Here is a 27,277-nt window from a genome sequence, read left to right as displayed (position 1 = left end):
CCTACCCCTGCACATCTACTCAGTACTGGTACCCTGTGTATATAGGCAAGTTATCATTACTCATTGTGTATTCATTCCTTGTTATTCATTTTCTATTCTTTCTCTCTGCATTGTGGGTAAGGGCCTGTCAGTAAGCATTTCCCTGTTAGTCTACACCTGTTGTTTACGAACGTTGTGACGAATAAAATCTGATTTGATGGTTTGTCACCTGAGCGAGTCATCGATACTGCATACATGGAGTGTCTGAAAGTAGGCGTGTCAACAGAAGTGGGTGTATGGAAAGCGAATCTGCTAATTGGGCAAATTTGTTGCCATTCAAGACCGTTTTGCATGGCTGATTGGGCTGCACGACGAGTCGATTGTTGACAACTGTAGCATTTTTGCTAAGTCTAACCCTTTTTCTAACCTTAACCTTGTTCTCCTAACCTGCTATGTTAAACATTAAGCTGACCCGGTTGCACCTGGCTATCGCCGATCTAACCAGTAATGGAGCACTGGTGTTACACCTATCGCTGTTGATCCAACCACTTCTTTTGATACGCCCACTTTCAGACACATGCCAAGTATGCAGTTACCCATACTTGGAGTGAGCAGGTCCAGGGGAAGTGTTTCTGCGCGACACCCAGTCACCAGATGGGTAACGCCTAACTACCCTGCTGGTGGAGAAAAGAACACCTGGGGGGGGGGGTTCTGTTTAGACAAATGGAACAATGTTCAGATAGAAATAGTGTCAGCTCTATTAGCTACATTTCTATCTGCAACGTTTAAACTTCTGAATACACACCTGCCTGCTGATATGGTGCAAGCAAAGTCTCCTTTCTCCCATTGTAAATGTCACCGGACAACAAAAATGTCTCAGGTTGTTTTAAGGACAGACTAATTTAAGATGGTCAATTATGTACATTTCTGCATGTTCTGAGATATTTCTGCTCAAAGAGTGGTAAAGTTAGGCCTGTGCTCTACATTTCTCACCTGCATCTTGGACAAAGAGTTTTACACGAGGAGAGAAGAAGCATCTCCCATGTTGTAATTGAGTTCAATCACGTTCTAGTGTTCTGCTGTGGTTGCACAAAGGCCTATACCAAATACGTAACGATGAGTCTTGATGCGCTCATTGAGTAAATTGATTCTGCACTTGTTTTTTCTTTAATACATTTTAGGGAAATGTGTTGAACACTGGGAGAAAAAAAAAAAAGTGCATTGATTGTAAACATTGAATAGATTTTTATTTTGAAATATAGGGTCCACTCTTCCTGTCAGTGCGTATTAACTTGAATTTGATTATTGGTCTTTAGGAAATTAACTATGTACTGGTGAGTCGCTCTGGATAAGAGCGTCTGCTAAATGACTAAAATGTAAATGTAATGTAAATTTTATTTCCATATCTGCTGTACAGAACTGAAATTAAACTAAAGAATGACATGACCAAGCACAAAGGGATGGACATCGGACTAAAGAGCAAAAATCCACACGGACCATTTACTGAAAATACCGGTCATATATTTTTTACATGGTACAACATTTTACAAGTTCCTGTCAACCATTTTATTAAAATGTTGGTACCAATTTGGAACAGTCTCTACCAATGGGTAAATGTCACATTCAAAATGACTTTAATCAATTACAACTTAACACTACATAAAATATGAATTCTGAAACAAAATTCTAATAAGTGCTTGCTAATGGGCAGGTTTGTATTGGCAACTTATTGGGAAGGTACATTTTAGCAAAAGTTAATGCTGCCTGTACAATACATTCTAATGATGCAACTGAGCACCACTTCTGGTTGTATTGTGTGTTCAACTAAACAAAGGATTTGATGGACATGACACGATGTGCTCTCTGGCCGTGCAGGGGGGAAAATAAAACTGTTTAATCCGTTAACACTACTTAAATTACATTGCTATTATCTACACAATTCCAATATATCTGTCCGTAACAATTATACAAAATGAATACCCCCCCCCCCCCCAAAAAAAAAACTAAACATTTTACAAGGGAAAAAGCAGGGAGGTACAATAAACAGCAAATTCTCCATGTAAGAGTTATCACAGATTTCTCTGGGAAAACACACATAAAACAGCTCAGCCAGAGAAAGTGTACAACATGCACACTTAGAAAAAACGTACAAAATTAAAAAGCTATTCTTTCGAGATGCTGATGGAGAAGAACTTTTAACTTTAAATGTCGATTCTTTCTCTTTGGGTGCTGCAGTTCTTAAATAACTTTTTCTTTTCGGGTACAGGTCCAAGAAATCAACATCTTCCCAAGGAGAAACTTTATGCTTTTCCTTCAGGATCGTGCCAAGATAAAAGGGTAGGAGGGGGGAGTGAAGCATCTTTAGAGTTCCTAATCATCTCTGTACATATCAAAAAGTCAGTAAGGTCATTCTCTCAAAACATTTTCCTAGAAACAATACAAAGGGGATTTCATAGCTCTTAGGGGGTGTGACGCTTCTGCCGTGGTGAAGATATGATATGGGGGGGGTATCCTCACGGTGGTTGGTTGGTTCAGTCACTGATTGTTTTTAGCTTTAGCGTGTGTGAGGATGTGAGACTTGAGGTTGGTGGATTGGGCAAACTTCTTGTTGCAGCCGTCGAATGGACAGACGTAGGGTCGGTCTCCAGTGTGAATCCGCACATGCGTGCGTAAGTTAAAGTCCAGGGAGAACCGCTTTCCGCAGCCCTCAAATGTGCACTAAAAGAAAGAGATTTTATTACGAGGCTGCATTGCTGGTTGACAACCTGGGCCCCTATGGGTGTCTGGGCAGATACAGTTGAAGTCTGGAGTTTACATACACCTTGGCCAAATACATTTTAAACTCAGTTTTTCACAATTCCTGACATTTAATCCTAGTAAAAATTCCATGTCTTAGGTCAGTTAGGATCACCACTTATTTTAAGAATGTGAAATATCAGAATAATAGTAGTGATTTTATTTCAGCTTTTATTTCTTTCATCACATTCCCAGTGGGTCAGAAGTTTACATACACTCAATTAGTATTTGGTAGCATTGCCTTTAAATTGTTTAACTTGGGTCAAACGTTTCGGGTAGCCTTCCACACGCTTCCCACAATAAGTTGGGTGAATTTTGGCCCATTCCTCCTGACAGAGCTGGTGTAACTGAGTCAGGTTTGTAGGCCTCCTTGCTCACACACACTTCAGTTCTGTCCACATTTTCTATAGGATTGAGTTCAGGGCTTTGTGATGGCCACTCCAATACCTTGACTTTGTTGTCCTTAAGCCATTTTGCCACAACTTTGGAAGTATGCTTGGGGTCGTTGTCCATTTGGAAGACCCATTTGCGACCAAGCTTTAACTTCCTGACTGATGTCTTGAGATGTTGCTTCAATATATCCTCATGATTTTCCTTTCTCATGATGCCATCTATTTTGTGAAGTGCACCAGTCCCTCCTGCAGCAAAGCACCCCCACAGCATGATGCTGCCACCCCCGTGCTTCACGGTTGGGATGGTGTTCTTTGGCTTGCAAGCGACCCCCCTTTTCCTCCAAACATAACAATGGCCAAACAGTTCTATTTTTGTTTCATCAGACCAGAGGACATTTCTCCAAAAAGTACGATCTTTGTCCCCATGTGCAGTTGCAAACCGTAGTCTGGCTTTTTGATGCCGGTTTTGGAGCAGTGGCTTCTTCCTTGCTGAGCAGCTTTTCAGGTTATGTTGATATATGACTTGTTTTACTGTGGATATAGATACTTTTGAATTGTTTCCTCCAGCATCTTCACAAGGTCCTTTGCTGTTGTTCTGGGATTGATTTGCACTTTTCACACCAAAGTACGTTCATCTCTAGGAGACAGAACGCGTCTCCTTCCTGAGCGGTATGACGGCTGCGTGGTCCCATGGTGTTTATACTTGCGTACTATTGTTTGTACAGATGAACGTGGTACCTTCAGGCGTTTGGAAATTGCTCCCAAGGATGAACCAGACTTGTGGAGGTCTACAATTATTGGCTGATTTCTTTTGATTTTCCCATAATGTCAAGCAAAGAGGCACTGAGTTTGAAGGTAGGCCTTGAAATACATCCACAGGTACACCTCCAATTGACTCAAATTATGTCAATTAGCCTATCAGAAGCTTCTAAAGCCATGACATCATTTTCTGGAATTTCCCAAGCTGTTTAAAGGCACAGTAAACAGTGTATAAACTTCTGACCCACTGGAATTGTGATACAGTGAATAAGTGAAATAATCTGTCTGTAAACAATTGTTGGAAAAATTACTTGTGTCATGCACAAAGTAGATGTCCTAACCGACTTGCCAAAACTATAATTTGTTAACAAGACATTTGTGGAGCGGTTGAAAAACAAATTTTAATGACTCCAACCTAAGTGCATGTAAACTTCCGACTCCAACTGTACGTGCCATGTAGACATTAAGCTGGAAGTGTTGTGATTCAAACTAAATGTATACAGTGAAACTAATTGTTTAGACAAGTACATCTCTCAATATGAAGCCATTTTGAAAGGGGTTGGGGGGAAACATACTTGGAAAGGCTTCTCTCCGGTATGAACAAGTTGATGCCTCTTCAGTTTGGAGCTTTCGACAAAGGCCTTTCCACATTCGGCGCAGACGTGAACACGTGGTCCGTGCGTGTGTAAGTGCTTCCTCATCGCAGAGTTATCCCTGAACATTTTAGTGCATCCCTGCAGAGGCAAAGGTAGCAATAAATCACTTGTAACTTCAGAAATGACTAAACCAATTGGTCCACATCAGAGCACTTAATAAGCTATAGGCAACCTCAGAGCATTGCGGCTAATTGACTACCATTATTCACCCAAACAACTGTTCTAGTCTTACCATTGTGTACTAGTGGCTGCGTTACCATTGTGTTCTAGTGGCTGCGTTACCATTGTGTTCTAGTGGCTGCGTTACCATTGTGTTCTAGTGGCTGCGTTACCATTGTGTTCTAGTGGCTGCGTTACCATTGTGTTCTAGTGGCTGCGTTACCATTGTGTTCTAGTGGCTGCGTTACCATTGTGTTCTAGTGGCTGCGTTACCATTGTGTTCTAGTGGCTGCGTTACCATTGTATTCTAGTGGCTGCGTTACCATTGTGTTCTAGTGGCTGCGTTACCATTGTGTTCTAGTGGCTGCGTTACCATTGTGTTCTAGTGACTGCGTTACCATTGTGTTCTAGTGGCTGCGTTACCATTGTATTCTAGTGGCTGCGTTACCATTGTGTTCTAGTGACTGCGTTACCATTGTGTTCTAGTGGCTGCGTTACCATTGTGTTCTAGTGGCTGCGTTACCATTGTGTTCTAGTGGCTGCGTTACCATTGTGTTCTAGTGGCTGCGTTACCATTGTGTTCTAGTGGCTGTGTTACCATTGTGTTACCATTCTCTCTAATGCCAGTTAGACTAGTAGAGCATACGTACTTTGTGGGGGCAAGCTATCGTCCTGGGAGAGTCGTCCTCCTTTATTTTCCGTGGCTTCATCCTGCAAGATATGACAGATCGTGCTCCACTGTAGATCAGTTGGCAGAGCATGGCGCTTGCAATGCCAGAATAGTGGGTTTGATTCTGGGACCACCCATGACTAAGTCGCTTCGGATAAGTGTCTGCTAAATGGCATATATTATACACTGTATAAAATTGAGCACACAGACATGCAATCTTCATAGACAAACATTGGCAGTAGAATGGCCTTACTGAAGAGCTCAGTGACTTTCAACGTGGCACCGTCATAGGATGCCACCTTTCTAACAAGTCAGTTCGTCAAATTTCTGCCCTGCTAGAGCTGCCCCCGCTCAACTAAATGTTGTTATTGTGAAGTGAAAATGCCTAGGAGCCACAACGGCTCAGCCGCGAAGTGGTAGGCCACACAAACTAGAATCCACTAATTTAAAGGGGTGTCCACATACTTATGTATAAATTGAACAAACAAAACAGGCTTTGCCAAAACGTGAGTCTGTATGTCCCCTCAACAAATCTCAGATCAAAGCAGACAGAGTGCTCCTTTCACTTTATTTTCCTAGGTAGTCACCCATTGAAGTGTCCTGGAGTAAGGAATGTTTTGGGGGATGTTCAAGTGCCTCAGCTGAGCAACTGAACAATTGTTTTGTTCAAGCTGAGCTGAAGCGCATTTGGGAACACTTTCTTTCCATACTTGTGGAGAGTTCAACAAGAAACAGTTCTAATAGTACATAGGCCTACATGGGGACGCAACGGGAAATGTTTTTCAACAGAAAACAAAAAAAATATTTAAATATAAGCCTTCCACAACCATAAAACCCACTAATAATTTATTTTATCTAAGTAGTTTAACCTGTTTTTTGCAATAATCACTTATCTGGCTTTCAAGTCGGTCTATGAAAATGGCATTTTTGTTACACATTTCACCAGAACCATGCATAATGCACATTCACTTCTTGTAGCAGGCACTATAGAAAATGAACACAAGACTCATAAACCTTCTCTCAAGCCCACATGCTAGTGAGTAGCTAGCTAATATTTATATTTCGAGTTTAGCCAACTTGGATCTATTTGCTAGCTAAGAAGGCAGAGCAGTTGGATTGTTATGAACACACCCTTCTATCCATCCCCAACTGTTTGAACAGCATGCTAGCCTGTCCACTTTGTTCAGATGTTGAAATAAATTCTCAGAATGAGAATGAATTGTCAATTCCTTATAAGTGTTTTATGCTTATTGCACATTTATAAAACACATACTAGACAGCTAGTATAACAGTCTTTGGCTAAAATGCTGCTAGTGGTACCCCAATGCCACGCATGACAAATTGAGCATACATTTTCCAGAATCAATGTTAATTGAACTCCCGTTTTAGTAGCGTCTGCTCTGCGCACAATTTAAGCAGTTGAGATATAAGGGTATCGTTAGAAAAGTTAAGTTCTCCTCTATTACAGTAAAAACATGTCTCAATGTGTTTCGGTGTACATATGACCGATTCTGTTGGACCAAACCTCAAATGCAAATAGCGAGTTAAAACTCAGGAAGAAGTGATCTCTCATCTTTGTTGTTGTGAGTGGCAGGGGGAGGGGCTTGGTGCGTGTAGCAGAGAGGAAGAGATGAAGGAGAGGTTTCACTCTTGCCAAAATCTATTCAAAATAATCCAGTTTCTATGGACTTATTTTGGACCTAAGCTTGTCGCCTGCCTTCCAGCCTTTGGGACAACGACTCCCATTGTTAGGGCGGAGACGTGAGCATCTTGACATACACAGATCTCTGGTGTAAATGAAAAGGTGCACAGCACAAGCGGACAAACACTCATAAAATAATTATTGTGAATATCGCGCAAAAACATATGGGACAGTTTTATGCAATAATATTGAGATGATCTGACTGTTTAATGCTGAAATAGTGCGGTGATTGGTCAAATTTGCAAGCCTTCGCATGATATGATATAATATGCCATTTAGCAGACGCTTTTATCCAAAGCGACTTACAGTCATGCGTGCATACATTTGTGTATGGGTGGTCCCGGGGATCGAACCCACTACCTTGGCGTTACAAGCGCCGTGCTCTACCAGCTTATATGCAGGGAATAGTTGATTTTGCACACAAAAAATGTGATCCTGGAGTGACTGACAAATGAACATGTCTCTGTAACTCACCTAGCGAACTCTGCCAGCTGTTTGGGGTCTGACAGGTCGATCCCTGGGATGCCCCCGGGCGGGAGCTTCTTCCCTGTCATGTACTCTGAGTAATCGGGAGGGGAATTATCCCCAATGACGTGCTCCTCCACCATAGTGTCATGGTCAATGTCCTTCTTGTCATCTGAGATGGAGCACAGGAGCAGAGTTAAAACAGATCAACAGGCATATGTTTTGTGATGTCTGACCCAAATGGTCAATTAGAATACCAATCTTTCAACCATGCTGCACAATCACCAGGAAAATGTATAAAGGCTGGGAGCTTAATTGTGTTCAAGCACAAGGTCTGCACAGCTGAACAGAAAGTGAATGCACATTTTGGGTAGTTTCATTTGAAGGGCCCTATTTTTTTTATGGAATGTGAGAATAGCCCTAGTTTTTGATTTTTTTTTTATGTTTGACGTCGGAACTCCGGTCCGCCCACTCTAGTTGCTACTGAACTCCATCGTAAATCGTTGAGTTGGTTAGTTTACTAAACTAGCTAAATAACTGGTCAACAAACGTAGTAACCATTTTAATACCACTTCTATTCGCTAAATTTCCAGACTAGTCGCCGCTCAACGCCATCGTAAATTGTTGTTTAGTCGGGCTACAGTCAGTATGGCTAATCAAATTAGCTAGCTAGCTAACGTTAACTGTCTGACGAAAGCCAATCTTCTCAGGTCTGTCGGTCTCAAATGTAACAATGTAAACTTTGCTAAAAATGTAATGACTAAAATATCTATTGAGATGCCATTCTTGCAACTCTTCCCCAACGATTAGAAAACTAACTAGCAGTAACACATCCACACAGTCTTGTGACATCTTGCTAGTTGTTACCCTCCCCCCGCTCTTCGAGCAGAGGCCCGGTGCTGAACTGCGCCACAGCGGCCTACTCCGGGGCCAGCAGCAGCGCCCTGGCTCCCACCCGCCGCCATCTTTCCCCGGCCAAATCAACGCCATTTTTTCGGTCCGCCATACTGGTCCAGGGGAACATGGCGGCGCCCATCAACACATAAAACATGGCTTCCCATAAAAACAAAAACATTTCGAATACAGTGCATGCAATTCGGACTTGGAAAAACAGTGCGGAATTCTACTGAAATTAGCCAGAGGCCAGCGTCCGTACGAGGCCTAGTTCTAGGGAATGCACAGTGAGAACAATGCAGGTGGCAAGCTTGCAAGAACACAATTTCGACAGAACTCTAAACTTACCCGATGCCCACATCGTCACCGAAAACTCTCCTTCCAAAGTCTTTATCTGGACTTGTTTCTGTTCCCATTTTCTACCACTGGACTCCGGTGCACCCAAGTAGCTCTTTTTATTTCTCTTCCCGCTTCCCCCCTTCTTCATCCGCCCCGAGCTCTTCCCAGCGACAGTCACCAGAGTCTGTTCGATGTATTCCTCTTCCGCGGCAGGGACTGGGACAGGTATAAGAATTTGGTCCTCGTAATCATCGTCCCCGTGCATGTCCGAATCATCTTCACCAACCACCTCTTCTCGGGTTTGCACCAATATTACCTCCTGGTGATGCATTGAGTGTGGATCATCTGAGTCGAGGGGCTGTAACGCGATCATAGGCTGTTCATCGTCGTCCTCTCCAACAACTGTTGTCTCGATTGTCTCCACTTCGATTTCATGAAGTTCCACTATTTCGGCTGGCATCTCCGAGCCGTCCGTTTCGATGTACAGGGTATCATCTGAGGCCATGTTGAAAACCCCTAAATTCCTCACAGTTATGTTTTCAATAGCAGTTCCCCCCCTCTACACTGCCTTCCTCCCCTCTACACTGCCTTCCTCCTTCTTCGACAACAAACTCCACTCTGTTCTACTCCCGTCGCCACTACGCTTTAGCTACATAGTCTCGCGAGACTTCATGGGTTACAGACTTATGCTGCATTCATGTCATGTCGAAAACTCGGAATTTCCCACTGGCTAACCTATGAGGAAGTATCAGATCTCGAGTTTCCAATTGGGAGGCACCAGAATCAACCAATATGAAGCACTACGCAAATAACTTACGTTCATTTGAACTCGGAGGTCCCGAGTTTCTGACATGAAGTGAACGCTGCATTAGGTTAGGTTCCCGTGCTCAGACGTTGTATGCGTCATTAACCAATGGTTGCGTGCGACGTAATCGATTGACAGATTGCTATAACATATGTGGTTAGCTGATACTTAAAATACCTATCCAGGCGTTGTAAGATCTGGCAGGCATCAGCAACTCCTGGGCATAGGAGCGCGCCCATTTACAGCCATTGGGCTTGTTCGACATTGCGGATGATCAGCGAGGTGACTGCCGACTGACTGATCTACAATCACCTTGCATCATAAATAACTACCATTATTTGTAGATCAGTCAAATCAAATTGTATTTGCCACATGCGCCGAATACAACAGGTGTAGACATTACAGTGAAACGCTTACTTACAGCCCTTAACCAACAATGCAGTTAAGTAAGTGCAAATAGTCCGGGTAGCCATGATTAGCTGTTCAGGAGTCTTATGGCTTGGGAGTAGAAGCTGTTGAGAAGCCTTTTGGACCTAGTCATTCAACATTTACCCACTATGCATCATATGTATCATATGCACAAACAAATTGACATTTAATATAGTTTAATTTATTGTCACAATATCGACAATGTAAATGTATTGGGTTGTTAATGTGTTTGTTTGTGCAATAAAGGATTCGTGAAAATGTATTCAGATCAATGTGTATAATCAACTCATGCATCTTGTTGAGATTAATTTACAAAGTCTAAATTATGCAACAATATTCTGTTATATCTATAATTGAAGGAGTTAAAAAATAAATAAAATCTATTAGCCTAATGTCACAGGCTATCATTGATATGGAAGGTTTTCACTGTGGAACCCCTTTTAAACACTGCGAACTAAACATGGGTAGTTAATATAACGTTGACTTTTCCTCATAGCCTATGCTTGTATTTTTTTTATCAATTCTTGCTGTTCTGTGTTTTGGCTTATGAATACAGACTACATTAATATTGCCTGCTGAATTCGATCACCTCAGTTAAAAGTGTATTTAAACTTGACAAACGCAGGAATTACTATCGGCTAGGGAGGAGCTTTTTTGGTCACACACCTTTCACCTTTACCTTTGATAGGGTGTGTTTTTAAAGACGTGTGTGTAGGTGAGGCACACATAGCCGCTGCGCTCCCGCGGGCTTGAAGAGCATCGAAATGGGAAAGACAGGTGAACGGGGAGACTTTGAATGGGTCTACAATGATCAGCCTCATACTTCACGAAGAAAAGAAATATTAGGTAAGCTGGTGTCTTAAAACGTAAACGAAATAACTACGGTTTAAAGTAAAGTTGTACTGCTTATACAAAGTCATACTGTTCCTTTTTTATTTTACTTCTTTTTAAAATCGTATCCGGTTTTACCTGTTTTCAAATGGACAACTTACGTCTTACCTGTCAGAAATGTCGCAACCTGGAGTTTAACAACCTGGAAGTATATGATTTATTGGAGTAGCCCAGTTCATTCACCATGAAATGAGACTACAGTACTAGGCTATTTGCCAATGCTGAAACTTAAGGGAATATGGACTCCTATTTTTTCACAAGCAAAGCAGCCTACTAGATTTGCCAAACAAAACCACCTGTCCTACTTTTAGCTTCTTATGAATTCATATTGTAATATTATCTTGTGAATTAAAAACAGCTTATTTTTTATTTGTATTTTATTATTTAACCTTTATTTAACCAGGTAAGCCAGTTGAGAACAAGTTCTCATTTACAACTGCGACCTGGCCAAGATAAAGCAAAGCAGTGCGATAAAAACAACAACACAGAGTTACATATGGAATAAACAAAACGTACAGTGTGTGCAAATGTAGTAAGTTCTGGAGGTAAGGCAATAAATAGGCCATAGTGCAAAATAATTACAATTTAGTATTAAGTGATTGGTAAGATGCTGTGACAACTGATGCTTAAAGTTAGTGAGGGAGATAAGTGTCTCCAGCTTCAGAGATTTTTGCAGTTCGTTCCAGTCATTTGCAGCAGAGAACTGGAAGGAATGGGGGCCAAAGGAGGTGTTGGCTTTGGGGATGACCAGTGAGATATACCTGCTGGAACGCATACTACGGGTGGGTGTTGCTATGGTGACCAATGATCTAAGATAAGGCGGGGATTTGCCTAGAAGTGATTTATAGATGACCTGGAGCCAGTGGGTTTGGCGACGAATATGTAGTGAGGGCCAGCCAACGAGAGCGTACAGGTCACAATGGTGGGTAGTATATGGGGCTTTGGTGACAAAATGGATGGCACTGTGATCGACTACATCCAATTTGCTGAGTAGAGTGTTGGAAGCTATTTTGTAAATGACATCGCCAAAGTCAAGGATCGGTAGGATAGTCAGTTTTACGAGGGCATGTTTAGCAGCATGCGTGAAGGAGGCTTTGTTGCGAAATAGGAAGCCGATTCTAGATTTAACTTTGGATTGGAGATGCTTAATGTGAGTCTGGAAGGAGAGTTTACGGTCTAACCAAACACCTAGGTATTTGTAGTTGTCCACATATTCTAAGTCAGACCCGCCGAGAGTAGTGATTCTAGTCGGGCGGGCGGGTGCAAGCAGCGTTCGATTGAAGAGCATGCATTTAGTTTTACTAGCGTTTAAGAGCAGTTGGAGGCCACGGAAGGAGTGTTGTATGGCATTGAAGCTCGTTTGGAGGTTTGTTAACACAGTGCCCAATGAAGGACCAGATGTATACAAAATGGTGTCGTCTGCGTAGAGGTGGATCTGAGAGTCACCAGCAGCAAGAGCGACACCATTGATATACACAGAGAATAGAGTCGGCCCGAGAATTTAACCCTGTGGCACCCCCATAGAGGCTGCCAGAGGTCCAGACAACAGGCCCTCCGATTTGACACATTGAACTCTATCTGAGAAGTAGTTGGTGAACCAGGCGAGGCAGTCATTTGAGAAACCAAGGATATTTAGTCTGCCAATAAGAATGCGTGATTGACAGAGTCAAAAGCCTTGGCCAGGTCGATGAAGACGGCTGCACAGTACTGTCTTTTATCGATCGCGGTTATTATATCGTTTAGGACCTTGAGCGTGGCTGAGGTGCACCCATGACCAGCTCGGAAACCAGATTGCATAGCAGAGAAGGTACGGTGGGATTCGAAATGGTCGGTGATCTGTTTGTTAACATGGCTTTCAAATACTTTCGAAAGGCAGGGCAGGATGGATATAGGTCTGTAACAGTTTGGATCTAGAGTGTCACCCCCTTTGAAGAGGGGGATGACCGCGGCAGCTTTCCAATCTCTGGGGATCTCAGACGGTACGAAAGAGAGGTTTAACAGGCTAGTAATAGGGGTTGCGACAATTTGCAGCGAAGGGTGCAGAGCTGGTGGCCGGGGTAGGGGTAGCCAGGTGGAAAGCATGGCCAGCCATAGCAAAATGCTTATTGAAATTCTCGATTATCGTCGATTTATCGGTGGTGACAGTGTTTCCAAGCCTCAGTGCAGTGGGTAGCTGGGAGGAGGTGCTCTTATTCTCCATGGACTTTACAGTGTCCCAAAACTTTTTTGAGTTAGTGCTACAGGATGCACATTTCTGTTTGAAAAAGCTAGCCTTTGCTTTCCTAACTGATTGTGTATATTGTTTCCTGACTTCCCTGAAAAGCTGCATATCGCGGGGGCTGTTCGATGCTAATGCAGTACGCCACAGGATGTTTTTGTGCTGGTCAAGGGCAGTCAAGTCTGGGGTGAACCAGGGGCTATATATGTTCTTAGTTCTGAATTGTTTGAATGGGGCATGCTTATTTAAGATGGAGAGGAAAGTACTTTTGAAGAACATCCAGGCATCCTCTACTGACGGAATGAGGTCAATATCCATCCAGGATACCCGGGCCAGGTCAATTAGAAAGGCCTGCTCGCTGAAGTGTTTTAGGGAGTGTTTGACAGTGATGAGGGGTGGTTGTTTGACCGCGGATCCATTACGGACGCAGGCAATGAGGCAGTGATCGCTGAGATCCTGGTTGAAGACAGCGGAGGTGTATTTAGAGGGTAAATTAGTCAGGATGATATCTATGAGGGTGCCCATGTTTATGGATTTAGGGATGATATAATTTGTGAGATTGAGGGCATTTAGTTTTGATTGTAGGATGGCCGGGGTGTTAAGCATATCCCAGTTTAGGTCACCAAGCAGTACGAATTCTGAGGATAGATGGGGGGCAAGCAATTCACATATGGTGTCCAGGGCACAGCTGGGGGCTGAGGGGGGTCTGTAGCAAGCGGAAACAGTGAGAGACTTATTTCTGGAAAGGTGGATTTTTAGAAGTAGAAGCTCAAACTGTTTGGGCACAGACCTGGATAGTATGATAGAGCTCTGCAGGCTCTCTCTACAGTAGATTGCAACTCCGCCCCCTTTGGCAGTTCTATCTAGACGGAAAATGTTGTAGTTCGGAATGGAAATGTCTGAATTTTTGGTGGCCTTCCTAAGCCAAGATTCAGACACTGCTAGAACATCAGGGTTGGCAGAGTGTGCTAACACAGTGAATAACTCAAACTTGGGGAGGAGACTTCTGATGTTAACATGCAAGAAACCGATGGCTTTCACGGTTACAGAAGTCAACAAACGATAGCGCCTGGGGGGTAGGAGTGATACTGGGGGCTACAGGGCCTGGGTTAACCTCTACATCACCAGAGGAACAGAGGAGGAATATAATAAGGATACGGCTAAAGGCTTTAAGAACTGGTCTTCTAGTGCTTTGTGTGCAAAGAAAAGGGGCAGATTTCCGGGCGTTGTAGAATAGATTCAGGGTATTATGTACAGACAAGGATATGGAAGGATATGAGTACAGTGGAGGTACACCTAAGCATTGGGTAACTATGAAAGAGATAGGCTCAATCGGTACCTCCAGTGATGCTGTCTCCGCGTGTATGGGGGGTGGGACAAAGGAGCTCTCTGTGGCTGGTTGAGCTGAACTTGGGGCTCTACAGTGAAATTGTATAGTAAGAACTAACCCAAACAACAGTAGGCTAGGCATATTGACATGGGAGAGAGGCATAACGCAATCACAGGTGTTATTGGAGAGGGCTAAGACAACAACTGGTAATGGCGACAAAAGTTTGGGCTGAGGCTAAACAGATCAACAGGATGGGGTACCGTGTAAAGGAACAGTCCAGCAGACATCAGCTGTGTAGCTGAGTGATCATAAGGTCCAGTGAACAGCACTAAGTAAGTCCGGGAGCAGATCATTGGCTGCTAAAGCACAGGCGAGCAGGAGGCACGGCTGTTGATTGCGTGTGCTAGCGGGCTGGGGCTAGCAGATGGATCTTCGTGGTCGTCGCAACGGGAAGCCTGTTGAAACCACATCAGACGATTACGTCAGCAGACCAGTCGTGATGGATCGGCGGGGCTCCGTGTCGACACTAGGAGATCCCGTTCGGTTGACAGAGAGGTAGATAGCCGGGAGATGGGCCTGGCTCGAGGCTAGCTCAAGGCTAACTGGTACGTCGGTAAGTGGTGATTAGCCAACAACAGCCATTCGGTTGCAGCTAGCTAGTTGCGATGGTCTGGTGTCAAGGTCCAGTGATTCAGTGATTCCGGCAGAAAATCCGATATGCTCTGGGTCGATAGCACGCTGTGCAGACTGGCCGATAATTGTCCAGGCTAGAGCTGGCTGGTAGGTAGTGCAGGCCATGGACAGTGGTGAAGACCGCTAACGGTGGCTAATAGCAAGTAGCTAGTAAGCTGGCTAGTTTCAGCCGTAGGTGCTTGATAAAAATAAAGAAATAATAGAATCCGTTCCACATTGGGTGAGGTGGGTTGCAGGAAAGTATATTTAGTTAAAGTGAGACAGAGGTGTGTGATGACAAGCACAACAGAAGCAAATGAACGCCAGTATTGTCATTATGACAAAATCGAAGCTGACCGTGATCAACAGTGGATCTCTTTCTTAAGACACATAATAAACGTTACATAAAATGGTTGACATTCGGAGGATGGGGTCCTACCATTCATATGTAAACCAGTGGAGGCTGCTGAGGGGAGGACAGCTCATAATAATGCCTGGAATGGAGCTAATGGAATGGCATCAAACACATGGAAATCATGTTTTGAAGTATTTTTAACCATTCCGCTCCAGCCATTAGCACAAGCCCCTTCTCCCCAATTAAGATGCCACCAACCTCCTGTGATGGAAACTGATTCCCTGTTTTTATCTTTTGGACATGTAGAACAATGGGCAACATGTTGCTAACAGGTGCAGCTGACTAGGACCATTGGCTTTGCTAGGTAACAAGACACATTCCCCTCTAATGGCCCAACGTCAAAGACCGATGCAAAGGATAGCACGACAGTCACCAACCATTAAGTCACAGGGTCAGACCCTCAGAGGAGCCATAAAGAAAATGAATAGGTTAATGAGTAATTCTATTTCTATGAGAGGAGCTCGCTATTCGTTCTATCCAGAATGCTCTATCATTATACAACAGCCGTAATGCCCACATTGTGGTAACGCTTTAGGCTCCACAAGCCTGGTTTTTCAAGAGGGTAATTCCATGTTGTTTGATCAAGCCGTGACACCCACCGTCTCAGATTGTTCGGAAATCGTTTCTGTATTTAGAAAAAGATGGGATTAGCATTACTGCAACATTATTTAGTTGAAATATAATTTTATATCTGAGAAGATAAGGTAATTGATTGCACCCAAATTGGCAATTTTTTATTTATAGGATTCATATAATATTCAATCAATATAGTACCTTACATCCGATTTGGACCTAACTTTTTTTCTAACAATGAGTAAGACAAGATATGAGGAATCCAAATAAATTGTCAAAGTTAGTGTTTGAAACAGTGGCCAACAAAACCAAAGCATGGGTTGTTGTCATACCTTGTTGGGGATTCCTCATGTCTTGTCTTACTCATTGTTAGTAAAAAGTTTGGTCCCCTCCAAATCAAATGTTAGGTACTATATTTATTGAATATTATATGAATCCTATAAATTTCATTTCCCAATTTGGATGCAATCAGTTAGCTTAATTTCTCCAAGATCAACTTATATTTCAACAAAATAATGTTGCAGGAATACTAATCTTATCTGTTTCTAACAACAGAAATGATTTCAGTTCAATCTGAGATGGTGGGTCAAACCTCTTTCTTGTGCTTTTTGAGGTGGAACGAAACCCAAGACATACTTTTATTGTAGTGTCTTACTTGGTCTAATATCTGAGCAATCAACATTTTCTTAAGCTCATCCTTGAAAACATATTTTTGCAATAATTCATATGTGTATTTAATGTGGCCCATGGCCATCCCCTTTATCGTTCCCCGTGAATGAAAAGGCCAAATGGTGATCCATCCGTTGCTAGGCTCCTAAATTATTAAAAGCTTTTGGTTTTTATGATCCAACAGGACTGAGGAAATTAGGCTCACAATGAGAGAGGTGGCCAGCCGTCTGCTGGTGCTTGTGGTATTGTATCTTAGCCAGGGTGTTTTGGCTCCATCACACCATACTGTTACATACATTCATAGACGTACTTTTCTGTTTCATGAAATTATGTTGTTTATCGATCAAGTTCTCATTTGGGTATTTATTGAAATCAATAAAAGTATTTTTTTTAAATTTAATTTTAGTTTAGTCAATTAAGTTTATTTAAAAATCTGGTCCTGGTTTCCCAATAGTAATGGAATGTAGGCTTAAGAGTGTTTTTAACGATGCGTCTTTCCTACAACGGCCGAATATGTAACATCCGTTTCCCAAAACACCACGCGGAGAAAACGGTCGCTAAGGGCATGGTTGGTGCATTCAAATCTTACCTTAACATTATTTCACAATACTGAGGACGGATCCACTCCTAGACAAATATTACCACCTACGGCTGCAAATATTGACAAGGCTTATTCTAATGCTAACCCAATAAAATGCATTAAATCACCGATTGGGCACATCATGTTAGGCTACCTCATCCCTATATTCATCATGTTAGGCTACCTCATCCCTATATTGTTATTTATTTTGCTCTTTTGCACCCCAGTATCTCTATTTGCACATAATCTCTTGCACATCTAGCATTCCAGTGTTAATACTATTGTAATTATTCTGCACTATAGCCTATTTATTGCCTTACCTCCATAACTTGCTACATTTGCACACACTGTAGGCCTATATATATTTTCTGTTGTATTTCTGACTTTATGTTTTTTTTTTACCCCATATGTAACTCTGTGTTGTTTTTATTGCACTACTTTGCTTTATCTTGGCCAGGTCGCAGTTGTAAATGAGAACCTGTTCTCAACTGGCTTACCTGGTTAAATAAAAAAATAAAAGGCTACACATCATAACAAATTACAGACAGTAGCCTAGCCTACAAGTAACAAAATATAACTCAATTGATTGAACATGAAATGTCTTTCAATATGATTAAAATACATTTACATTTTTAGTCATTTAGCAGACGCTCTTATCCAGAGCGACTTACAGGAGCAATTAGGGTTAAGTGCCTTGCTTAAGGGCACATCGACAGATTTTTCACCCAGTCGGCTCGGGGATTAGAACCAGCGACCTTTCGATTACTGGCACAACGCTCTTACCCACTAAATAGGCCTATATAGCCTACTGTTTATATTTTAATGCGGTCATCTCGGTTTTCATTTTAATCATATTTTTATATGTCGCTTGTTTATCAATATTACCCATATACTGCATGTACACTAAGTGTACAAAACATTATGAACACCCGCTCTTTCCATGACACTGACCAGGTGAATCCAGATGAAAGCTATGATCCCTTATTGATGTCACCTGTTGAATCCACTTCAATCAGTGTAGATGAAGGGGAAGAGACAGGTTAAAGAAGGATTTTTAAGCTTTTAGACAATTGAGACATGGATTGTGTACGTGTGTCATTCACAGGGTGAATGGATTACGAAAGATAGTGTGCCCTTTGAACGAGGTATGGTAGTAGGTACCGGTTTGTGTCTGGCAAGAACTGCAACACTGCTGGGTTTTTCATGCTCAACAGTTTCCCGTGTGTATCAAGAACGGTCCACAGATAATGGTCCACAGACTAAATTAAACGGGCCTATTTATATAATGAATATGAATTCGGAGGACGGATATTATTAAATATGAAAGCATTAGACCTATCACTAAAAGCTTCAGTCATACAAAAGTTATACTTAAATCCGAACTGGTTCTCTACCAAATTAGTAAAATTGTCTCACCCCATGTTCAAGAATGGCCCTTTTCCCTTTATTCAGATTACAACCTCTCACTTTCAGTTATTTTAAAAGGAAATCGTCTCCCAAATATCACTATTTCTTAAACAAGCCATAGAAAGTTGGTTGTAATTTCAATTTAATCCTCCAGAAACGACAGAACAAATAATGCAACAAATATTGTGGGTAAACTCAAATATACTAATTGATAATAAAAAAAGGATAATCTTCGTTAATGATGTCATAGGTAAGACTGGTGGAGTTATGTCGCACATGCAGCTAACAAAAACATATGGAAATGTCTGCTCTACCCAAAATTACAACCAAATAATTGCAGCATTACCGCAAAAATGGAAGAGGAAGGGGGGAAAAGTAAGGAACTAGTCTGTCGGCACTGCATTAAAGACCATCATTGGTTAAAGAAAATGAGTGATAAATAAAAAAAAGTATACCAGTTTCATTTAAGGACCAAAGGATTGACAGCCGTCCCATATAGATTGCAAAATAGTTCGGAAGAGATTTTTGACGTACCGATTCCATGGCATAGTGTTTATGAACTGAATTTTTCAATTTAAATTATGATATAAAATTCTTGCTACCAATAGAATGTTATTTATATGGAGGATACAACCTTCCCAGCTCTGCAGATTTTGCTGCGAAGAGACAGAATCATTAGATAATTTGTTTTGGTACTGTCCATTTGTAGCTTGTTTTTGGTCACAGGTCCAGGAATGGCTGAAGGATTGCAATATTTACCTGGAGCTAACCCTGCAGATGGCACTACTTGGTTATCTGAAAAGTCATAGTCAATCGATCAATAATATAATTATACTTTTAGCAAAAAGTTTATTTTCAATTTACAATCTGTAGAAACAATGAGAATAGAAGGGTACAGAACGTTTGAAATATCACAGTACAGTTGAAAAATATATGGCAAATAGAAATCCAATATGGATGGTGTTAAGAGATAGATGGGAGGTGTTGAATGGAGCTGAAGGATGGGACTAATAACAAGGAACAACAACTAATAACAACAACATAACTAATGTAAAGCATACGGTGTCCATAATAAGTATATAGGTTGAGAGCGTTTGTGAATGAGCACAGTTAGAAAGATATGGCATATAGAAGCAAACATGAAAATGATCAGAGAGGTTGAGGGTAGAGGAAGTTCAGGAGTAAAAACAAACAAAATATAATTATTGTAAAATTGACTGCGTCCATAAAATGTATATAGTATGTATAAACTGGAAGTAGAGGCCTAAGCGTTATTGTTCACTAGTTTACTCCAATTAGGGGAGGGGTGGTGGGGTTGGAAAGTAATAAAAGGAAATATATATTTTTAAAAGGACGTGTGTGTACACTACCGTTCAAAAGTTTGGGTTCACTTAGAAATGTCCTTGTTTTCCATGAAAACATACATGAAATTAGTTTGAATAGGAAATATAGCAAAATGAATAGGAAATGTAGTCATTGACAAGGTTAGAAATAATGGTTTTTTAATTGAAATAATTGTGTCCTTCAAACTTTGCTTTCGTCAAAGAATCCTCCATTTGCAGCAATTACAGCCTTGCAGACCTTTGGCATTCTAGTTGTCAATTTGTTGAGGTAATCTGAAGAGATTTCACCCCATGCTTCCTGAAGCACCTCCCACAAGTTGGATTGGCTTGGTGGGCACTTCTTACGTACCATACGGTCAAGCTGCTCCCCCAACAGCTCAATAGGGTTGAGATCCGGTGACTGTGCTGGCCACTCCATTATAGACAGAATACCAGCTGACTGCTTCTTCCCTAAATAGTTATTGCATAGTTTGGAGCTGTGCTTTGGGTCATTGTCCTGTTGTAGGAGGACATTGGCACCAATCAAGTGCCGTCCACAGGGTATGGCATGGCGTTGCAAAATGGAGTGATAGCCTTCCTTCTTCAAGATCCCTTTTACCCTGTACAAACCTCCCACTTTACCACCACCAAAGCACCCCCAGACCATCACATTGCCTCCACCATGCATGACAGATGGCGTCAAGCACTCCTCCAGCATCTTTTCATTTGGTCTGCGTCTCACCAATGTTCTTCTTTGTGATCCGAACACCTCAAACTGCGATTCGTCTGTCCCTAACACTTTTTTCCAATCTTCCTCTGTCCAGTGTTCTTTTGCCCATCTTAATCTTTTATTTTTATTGGCCAGTCTGAGATATGGCTTTTTCTTTGCAACTCTGCCTAGAAGGTCAGCATCCCGGAGTCGCCTCTTCACTGTTGACGTTGAGACTGGTGTTTTGCGGGTACTATTTAATGAAGCTGCCAGTTGAGGACCTGTGAGGCGTCTGTTTCTCAAACTAGACACTAATGTATTTGTCCTCTTGCTCAGTTGTGCACCGGGGCCTCCCACTCCTCTTTCTATTCTGGTTAGAGCCAGTTTGCGCTGTTCTGTGAAGGGAGTAGTACACAGCGTTGTACGAGATCTTCAGTTTCTTGGCAATTTCTCGCATGGAATAGCCTTCATTTCTAAGAACAAGAATAGACTGACGAGTTTCAGAAGAAAGTTATTTGTTTCTGGCCATTTTGATCCTGTAATCGAACCCACAATTGCTTATGCTCCAGATACTCAACTAGTCTCAAGAAGGCCCGTTTTATTGCTTCTTTAATCAGCACAACAGTTTTCAGCTGTGCTAACATAATTGCAAAAGGGTTTTCTAATGATCAATTAGCCTTTTAAAATGATAAACTTGGATTAGCAAACACAACATGCCATTGGAACACAGGACTGATGGTTGCTGATAATGGGCCTCTGTACGCCTATGTAGATATTCCATTAAAAATCAGCCGTTTCCAGCTACAATAGCCATTTACAACATTAACAATGTCTACATTGTATTTCTGATCAATTTGATGTTATTTTAATGGACAAAAAAAATCTTTCGAAAACAAGGACCCCAAACCTTTGAATGGTTGTGTATGTGTGTATATATATATGTATAAATCAATTGTGAGTTGGCAAACGAAAGGGAGAACCGTAGGTAGGTGAGACTATGGGTTTACTATGCCTTCAGAAAGTATTCACACCCCTTCACTTTTCACATTTTGCTGGATTACATCCAGAATTTAAAATTGATTAAATTGAGATTTTGTGTCACTGATCTACACACAATACACCATAATGTCAAAGTGGAATTATGTTTTTAGACATTTTTACTTTATAATAAATGAAAAGCTGAAAAGCTGAAATGTCTTGAGTCAATAGGTATTTTCTGTCAAGCCTAAATAACTTCAGGAGTAAAATTGTGCTTAACAAGTCAGATAAGTTGCATTGACTCACTCTGTGTGCAATAATGGTGTTTAACATAATTTTTGAATGACTACCCCATCTCTGTACCCCACACATACAATTATCTGTCAGGTCCCTCAATCGAGCAGTGAATTTCAAACACAGATTCAACCAAAGACCAGGGAGGTTTTCCAATGCCTCACAAAGAAGGGCACCTATTGGCAGATGGGTAAAAATAAAACAAAGCAGACATTGAATATCCCTTTGAGCATGGTGAAGTTATTAATTACACTTTGGATGGTGTATCAATACACCCAGTCACTACAAAGATACAGGCGTCCTTCCTAACTCAGTTGACCAGTTTAATGGCTGTGATAGGAGAACTGAGGATGGATCAACAACATTGTAGTTACTCCACAATACTAACCTAAATGACAGAGTGGAAAGGAAACCTGTACAAAATACAAATATTCCAAAACACACATCCTGTTTGCAACAAGGCACTAAAGTAAAACTTCATGTGGCAAAGAAATCAACTTTTTGTTCTGAATACAAAGCATTACGTTTACTAGTTACTGTTTTGACTTAAAATCGGCTTAAATCTATGGGAAGACTTGAATGTCTGTCTAGCAATGATCAACAACTAACTTGACAGAGCTTGAATAAATAAAATAAAAGAATAATGGGCAAATATTATTAAACAATCCAGAGACTTATCCAGAAAGACTCACAGCTGTAGTCGCTGCCAAATGTGATTGTAACGTATTGACTCATGGGGTTGAATGCTTATCTAATCAAACTATATTAGTGTTTTTTTTTTTTTTTTTTCATTAATAAAAAAATATATATAGTTTTTCTTCCAGTATTTTGTGTAGATCTTCGACAAAAAATGACAATTAAATCAATTTTAATCCCACTTTGTAACACAACTGTGGAAAATATCAAGGGGTGTGAATACTTTCTGAAGGCACCATACAATATTGTGTTCCAGTTTCCTTCTCTTCAGATCAGTTTTCATGCTGCGGTTACGCAAACGAGGTGAAAGCAATGTGACAGACCAAATTTGCATTAGCCAATGGGCTCCTCCAATTCTGGACAGCAGAAAATAAGTTTTACTTACAAGGGTCAGTGTAATGTGTTTACTGTTGAATGAGTCTCATTCTGTGATTTTTGTGTCCTCCTAAGCAAAGTACCCAGAGATTAAGTCCCTGATGGGGCCTGACCCACAGTTGAAGTGGGTGGTGACGGGGATGGTCCTCACCCAGCTTCTGGCCTGCTATATGGTCCATAGCCTCTCCTGGAAGTGGGTGTTCTTCTGGTCGTACGGCTTCGGCGGCTGCATCAACCACTCGCTGACCCTCGCCATCCACGACATCTCGCATAACGTGGCCTTCGGCAACAAGCTGGCACGCCTCAACCGCTGGTTCGCCATGTGGGCCAACCTCCCCATCGGACTGCCCTATTCGGCCTCGTTCAAGAAGTACCACATTGACCACCACCGTTACCTGGGTGGCGACGGCCTAGATGTGGACATCCCCACGGACGTTGAGGGCTGGTTCTTCTGCACACCCCTGCGCAAGGTCCTGTGGCTCTTTCTCCAGCCATTGTTCTACGCACTGCGCCCCCTAGTGGTGAACCCCAAGCCGGTCTCTAGACTAGAGATTATTAACGCTGCCGTTCAATTTGCAGTGAACTTCCTGATATTCTACCTGTGGGGGCTGAAGCCCATAGTTTACCTCATAGCCGGGTCCATTCTATGCATGGGCCTACACCCCATCTCTGGACACTTCATAGCGGAGCACTACATGTTCCTGAAGGGACACGAGACGTACTCCTACTATGGCCCACTGAACTGGATCACCTTCAACGTGGGCTACCACATGGAGCACCATGACTTCCCCAGTATACCTGGCAGTAAGCTGCCTCAGGTGAGTTGAAATCTCAAACACAGTGTTGATAGTGGACCACAATTCTAGGTCAACTATGATTTTAGGTCAACCCAATCTGAAATCTCAATGGACTACCATGATTTTAGGTCCAATATTAAATCTCAATAGTGTACCATGATTTTAGGTCCACCAATCCCCCCCCCCCCCCACAAAATTGTACCCCTGTATGTGGCTTACTTGATCAGTGGAAATTATCGCTGGTGGCAGATGTCTGTCTCAAGATAATGCTCTAAACAATGTCACCAATGGGAGAAGCATCAGATAGCAGATGAGAGAGGCGTTTCAACCACAGGAGGTTGGTGCCACCTTATTTGGGGAGGACAGGCTTATGGTAATGGTAGGAGTGGAATAAGTGGAATGGTATCAAATACATCAAACACATGGTTTGAATCCATTCCATTCACTCCTTTCCAGCCATTATTATGAGCCGTCCTCCCCTCAGCAGCCTCCACTGGTTTCAACTGCAAGTATTGATTAAAAGACTGGCCTGAATTTATAACTCATGAACTATTGGTGTAACGCCTGAGACCAATATGATTATTTTTACACTTTCTAACCTCTACAAATATGCACTCTAAAGTCAACTGTTGTGTGGTTTTTTTTTTCTTTGTCTTCAGAAAATGTGTGCACCTCCTATTAGTTTTGTCAGTTGTGGGGAAAGATGATTATTCTCCTTCTAAATGACAAGCCCTAGTGCTATTTGCTGTTATGTTACCTAGGAATACAAGTCATTATCAACCTCCAAATAATACCCTGACATGACTTCTGTTGGCTCCTCGTGCAGACAAAGCCCCCTCTAACTGCCCTGTTATCTGTCCCAGGTGAAGATGATAGCAGCAGAGTACTACGACTCCCTACCACAGCACACTTCCTGGACCCGGGTGTTGTGGGACTTTGTCTTTGATGACAGCATCGGTCCCTACACCAGGATCAAGCGGGAATATAAGCTGGTCAAGCAGGAGTAGGTGCCACAACAAAACACTTTCCCCCAATATTCAGTGCTACTGATTTGTCATAGTGAAACATCGGTTTTTGCCTCGTTTTAATCATGTGATTTACTTGACAATAGCATATGTGGGCAGGCGAAAGGCACAATGTCGATCCTAAAGTTGACCATACCATGAGTGTGCAGAACAGTGCAGAGATTGAAACATTGAAACTTACCTTGCAGTATGAGGAGCTGTTTTTTCAGTGAAGCTCTGTTTGATGCTCACCACACAAAAGTTTTTTTTTTTTTAATCAAGAAGATAAATATATAATATTGCTAACAATGTTCCTAACAAAAATGTAATTTAATAAAAAGTTATGTTATTACATGTGAGAGGATTCTGTGTGTGAATGTAAATGTGTATTGCCAGAACTATACAACGGGTATTTCTTTAGGAGAGCTATTTTAAGAACAAAAGCACATAACGTCTATATTAGGTTTTGTATAGCCTACACCGTAAATACTTGTACATTCAGTGTCTTTTTATTATTGTAACATCATCTGATGGAAAATGTTTTTTATTGTCATAATGATTGATGAATGAAACACACCACTCCATACTGTAGACAGGAGACAGGTCTATGGTTTGGTTTAAATTAATTTACTTTCCGTTTTGAAATTTAATTCAGAACTTAGTCAAAGTTAATGTCACAACCGATATTCAATCAAATATTTTCCCCCAATATTTTTTTTTCCTATCATCACAAAAAACTTTTGCACTGATTCATGTATACTTTTAATTTGCAAGAGCAACTGACTCCCATTTTCACATATCAAATTCAAGTTCAAACTTAAAGTAACTGTCCAGTGAAAATGTCACTTTTAAAAAACTTCATATTCTGTTAAATCATATCCAAATAATGTTGATGACTCATCCTATACTCGTCTTTGTGGCCAAAGCATAAATTGGAGAAAAAAAACACTTCAAAACCCCACCTCAAACTTGTATCTCAAACAGACCGATTCAGAAATGCTTGCTATTTCCTCATAGCGAATGATGTCACCCTGCCTCATTGGCTGAGCTGGCCAATCAGCAGTCTACTCGCATGAATATTTTTAATGACCAGTATATGCCCACACCATTCTGTTGGGGGTATGCCCACACCTTTCAATATAGAAAAGCTGCTTTTTAACATGCCTTTCCTTCCAAAAGATTGTAATTTAAGTATTTCACTCATATTGTAATTCATTATAGGTAATATTTAATCAATCTGGAAACACTGGACAGTTACTTTAAATAGCAAGGTAGATATTCACAAAAACTAACCACCATTGTAAATGTACCACCATTTTTGAAACCCAATAAAAAAATTCATAAAGATTAGATTCATGCATGGTTAATACACCGGACCAAACCATATATACCAGGGGTGTCAAACATAGGGGTTCCAATCCCATGAGGGGGTCCGATCTGGCCCGTGGGTGGTTTGAGTTAAAACAAATAATTTGTTTGCAATTTTTTTTTTTTTGGGGGGGCCAACTCAATATACTTTAAAATGACTAAAACCAAACTGTGTAAAAATGAAAATGGACCTACATTCATACAGTTTCTTGACTGTGTCCAACTCGCTAATAATCACCTAAAATGAAAGCTAGACAGTCAGTGAGCATCAAATTCCCAAAACGATGGATAGACCCTTTTTTTTAGCAAATTTTGACAGCAAGGAAATTTAACCAATTTTCAGTGCGGTCCTCCGGACCTCGTTTGACACCTCAGATATAGACTCTACTGTATAGTTCCTCTGGGTTTCGTAGGGACAGCCAAGGGATCATTTCATCTATTTTGGGAAAACATAGGTGGTGAATTTACAGTTGTGGGTACGTTTTGTGAATGATCCCCAAATTACAGTGATTTCATACACCGGGATTGTGTTCATTATGGCACAAAATGGAAAATATTTTCAAAACCATTTGCAATGGAGAATGGAAATGTGTATTTCTTATTGGACAGGTCCAGGTAGTCCCTCCCTGTTTATCAGTTTTCTTCCATTTCGGGCCCAATGAACACTGCCCTGTTACTGGTAAATAGATAAAAAGCTTTTTAAAAACTGAGGTCAGGTGACTAAAGCACAGTATGTGCCATATGTGCTGGTCAAACACCCAAGGGTAAAGTAAATCATATAAAATATAAAAGGCTGATGTAATGTAATTGGTGTACAAGTTTCCTCCAGGACCCACCAATGTAGAACAACAGTTTTGCCTTTTGTCTCTCTCTCTCTATAATAGTACAAATAATAAAATAATCACAGTTTAAAAAATAAAATTAATAAAATAAA

The 27,277-nt window shown here is 41.4% G+C and overlaps 2 protein-coding genes across 2 annotated transcripts; one reads left to right on the top strand and one right to left on the bottom strand.

The window, feature by feature from the left end:
• Window positions 1-1,360: 1,360 nt before the first annotated feature.
• On the bottom strand, window positions 1,361-9,431 carry LOC311145971 (transcriptional repressor protein YY1-like). The gene is made up of 5 exons (XM_084182378.1): window positions 8,821-9,431; window positions 7,588-7,750; window positions 5,392-5,452; window positions 4,502-4,660; window positions 1,361-2,697 (listed from the first exon to the last, which is right to left on the bottom strand). The coding sequence occupies exons 1-5, from the start codon at window positions 9,314-9,316 to the stop codon at window positions 2,515-2,517; spliced, it is 1,062 nt and encodes a 353-aa protein (XP_084038504.1). The 5' UTR covers window positions 9,317-9,431; the 3' UTR covers window positions 1,361-2,514.
• Window positions 9,432-10,736: 1,305 nt separating this feature from the next.
• Window positions 10,737-27,206, top strand: degs2 (delta(4)-desaturase, sphingolipid 2). The gene is made up of 3 exons (XM_084182383.1): window positions 10,737-10,891; window positions 23,250-23,992; window positions 24,835-27,206. The coding sequence occupies exons 1-3, from the start codon at window positions 10,810-10,812 to the stop codon at window positions 24,976-24,978; spliced, it is 969 nt and encodes a 322-aa protein (XP_084038509.1). The 5' UTR covers window positions 10,737-10,809; the 3' UTR covers window positions 24,979-27,206.
• The last annotated feature ends 71 nt before the right edge of the window (window positions 27,207-27,277 follow it).

The sequence above is a fragment of the Coregonus lavaretus genome, assembly GCF_964263955.1.
Source record: "Coregonus lavaretus genome assembly, chromosome: 18".
NCBI lineage: Eukaryota > Metazoa > Chordata > Actinopteri > Salmoniformes > Salmonidae > Coregonus > Coregonus lavaretus.
This window is presented reverse-complemented; position numbering and strand designations above follow the sequence as displayed.

Excerpts from the sequence above, each read along its gene's own strand:
- degs2 (XM_084182383.1), top strand. The coding sequence starts at position 10,810 with ATGGGAAAGACAGGTGAACGGGGAGACTTTGAATGGGTCTACAATGAT. Across the intron at positions 10,892-23,249 it reads ACGAAGAAAAGAAATATTAG|CAAAGTACCCAGAGATTAAG; the intron begins GTAAGCTGGTGT and ends TGTCCTCCTAAG. Across the intron at positions 23,993-24,834 it reads CTGGCAGTAAGCTGCCTCAG|GTGAAGATGATAGCAGCAGA; the intron begins GTGAGTTGAAAT and ends TATCTGTCCCAG.
- LOC311145971 (XM_084182378.1), bottom strand. The coding sequence starts at position 9,316 with ATGGCCTCAGATGATACCCTGTACATCGAAACGGACGGCTCGGAGATG. Across the intron at positions 5,453-7,587 it reads CAGCTGGCAGAGTTCGCTAG|GATGAAGCCACGGAAAATAA; the intron begins GTGAGTTACAGA and ends CATATCTTGCAG. Across the intron at positions 2,698-4,501 it reads CCGGAGAGAAGCCTTTCCAA|TGCACATTTGAGGGCTGCGG; the intron begins GTATGTTTCCCC and ends TCTTTCTTTTAG.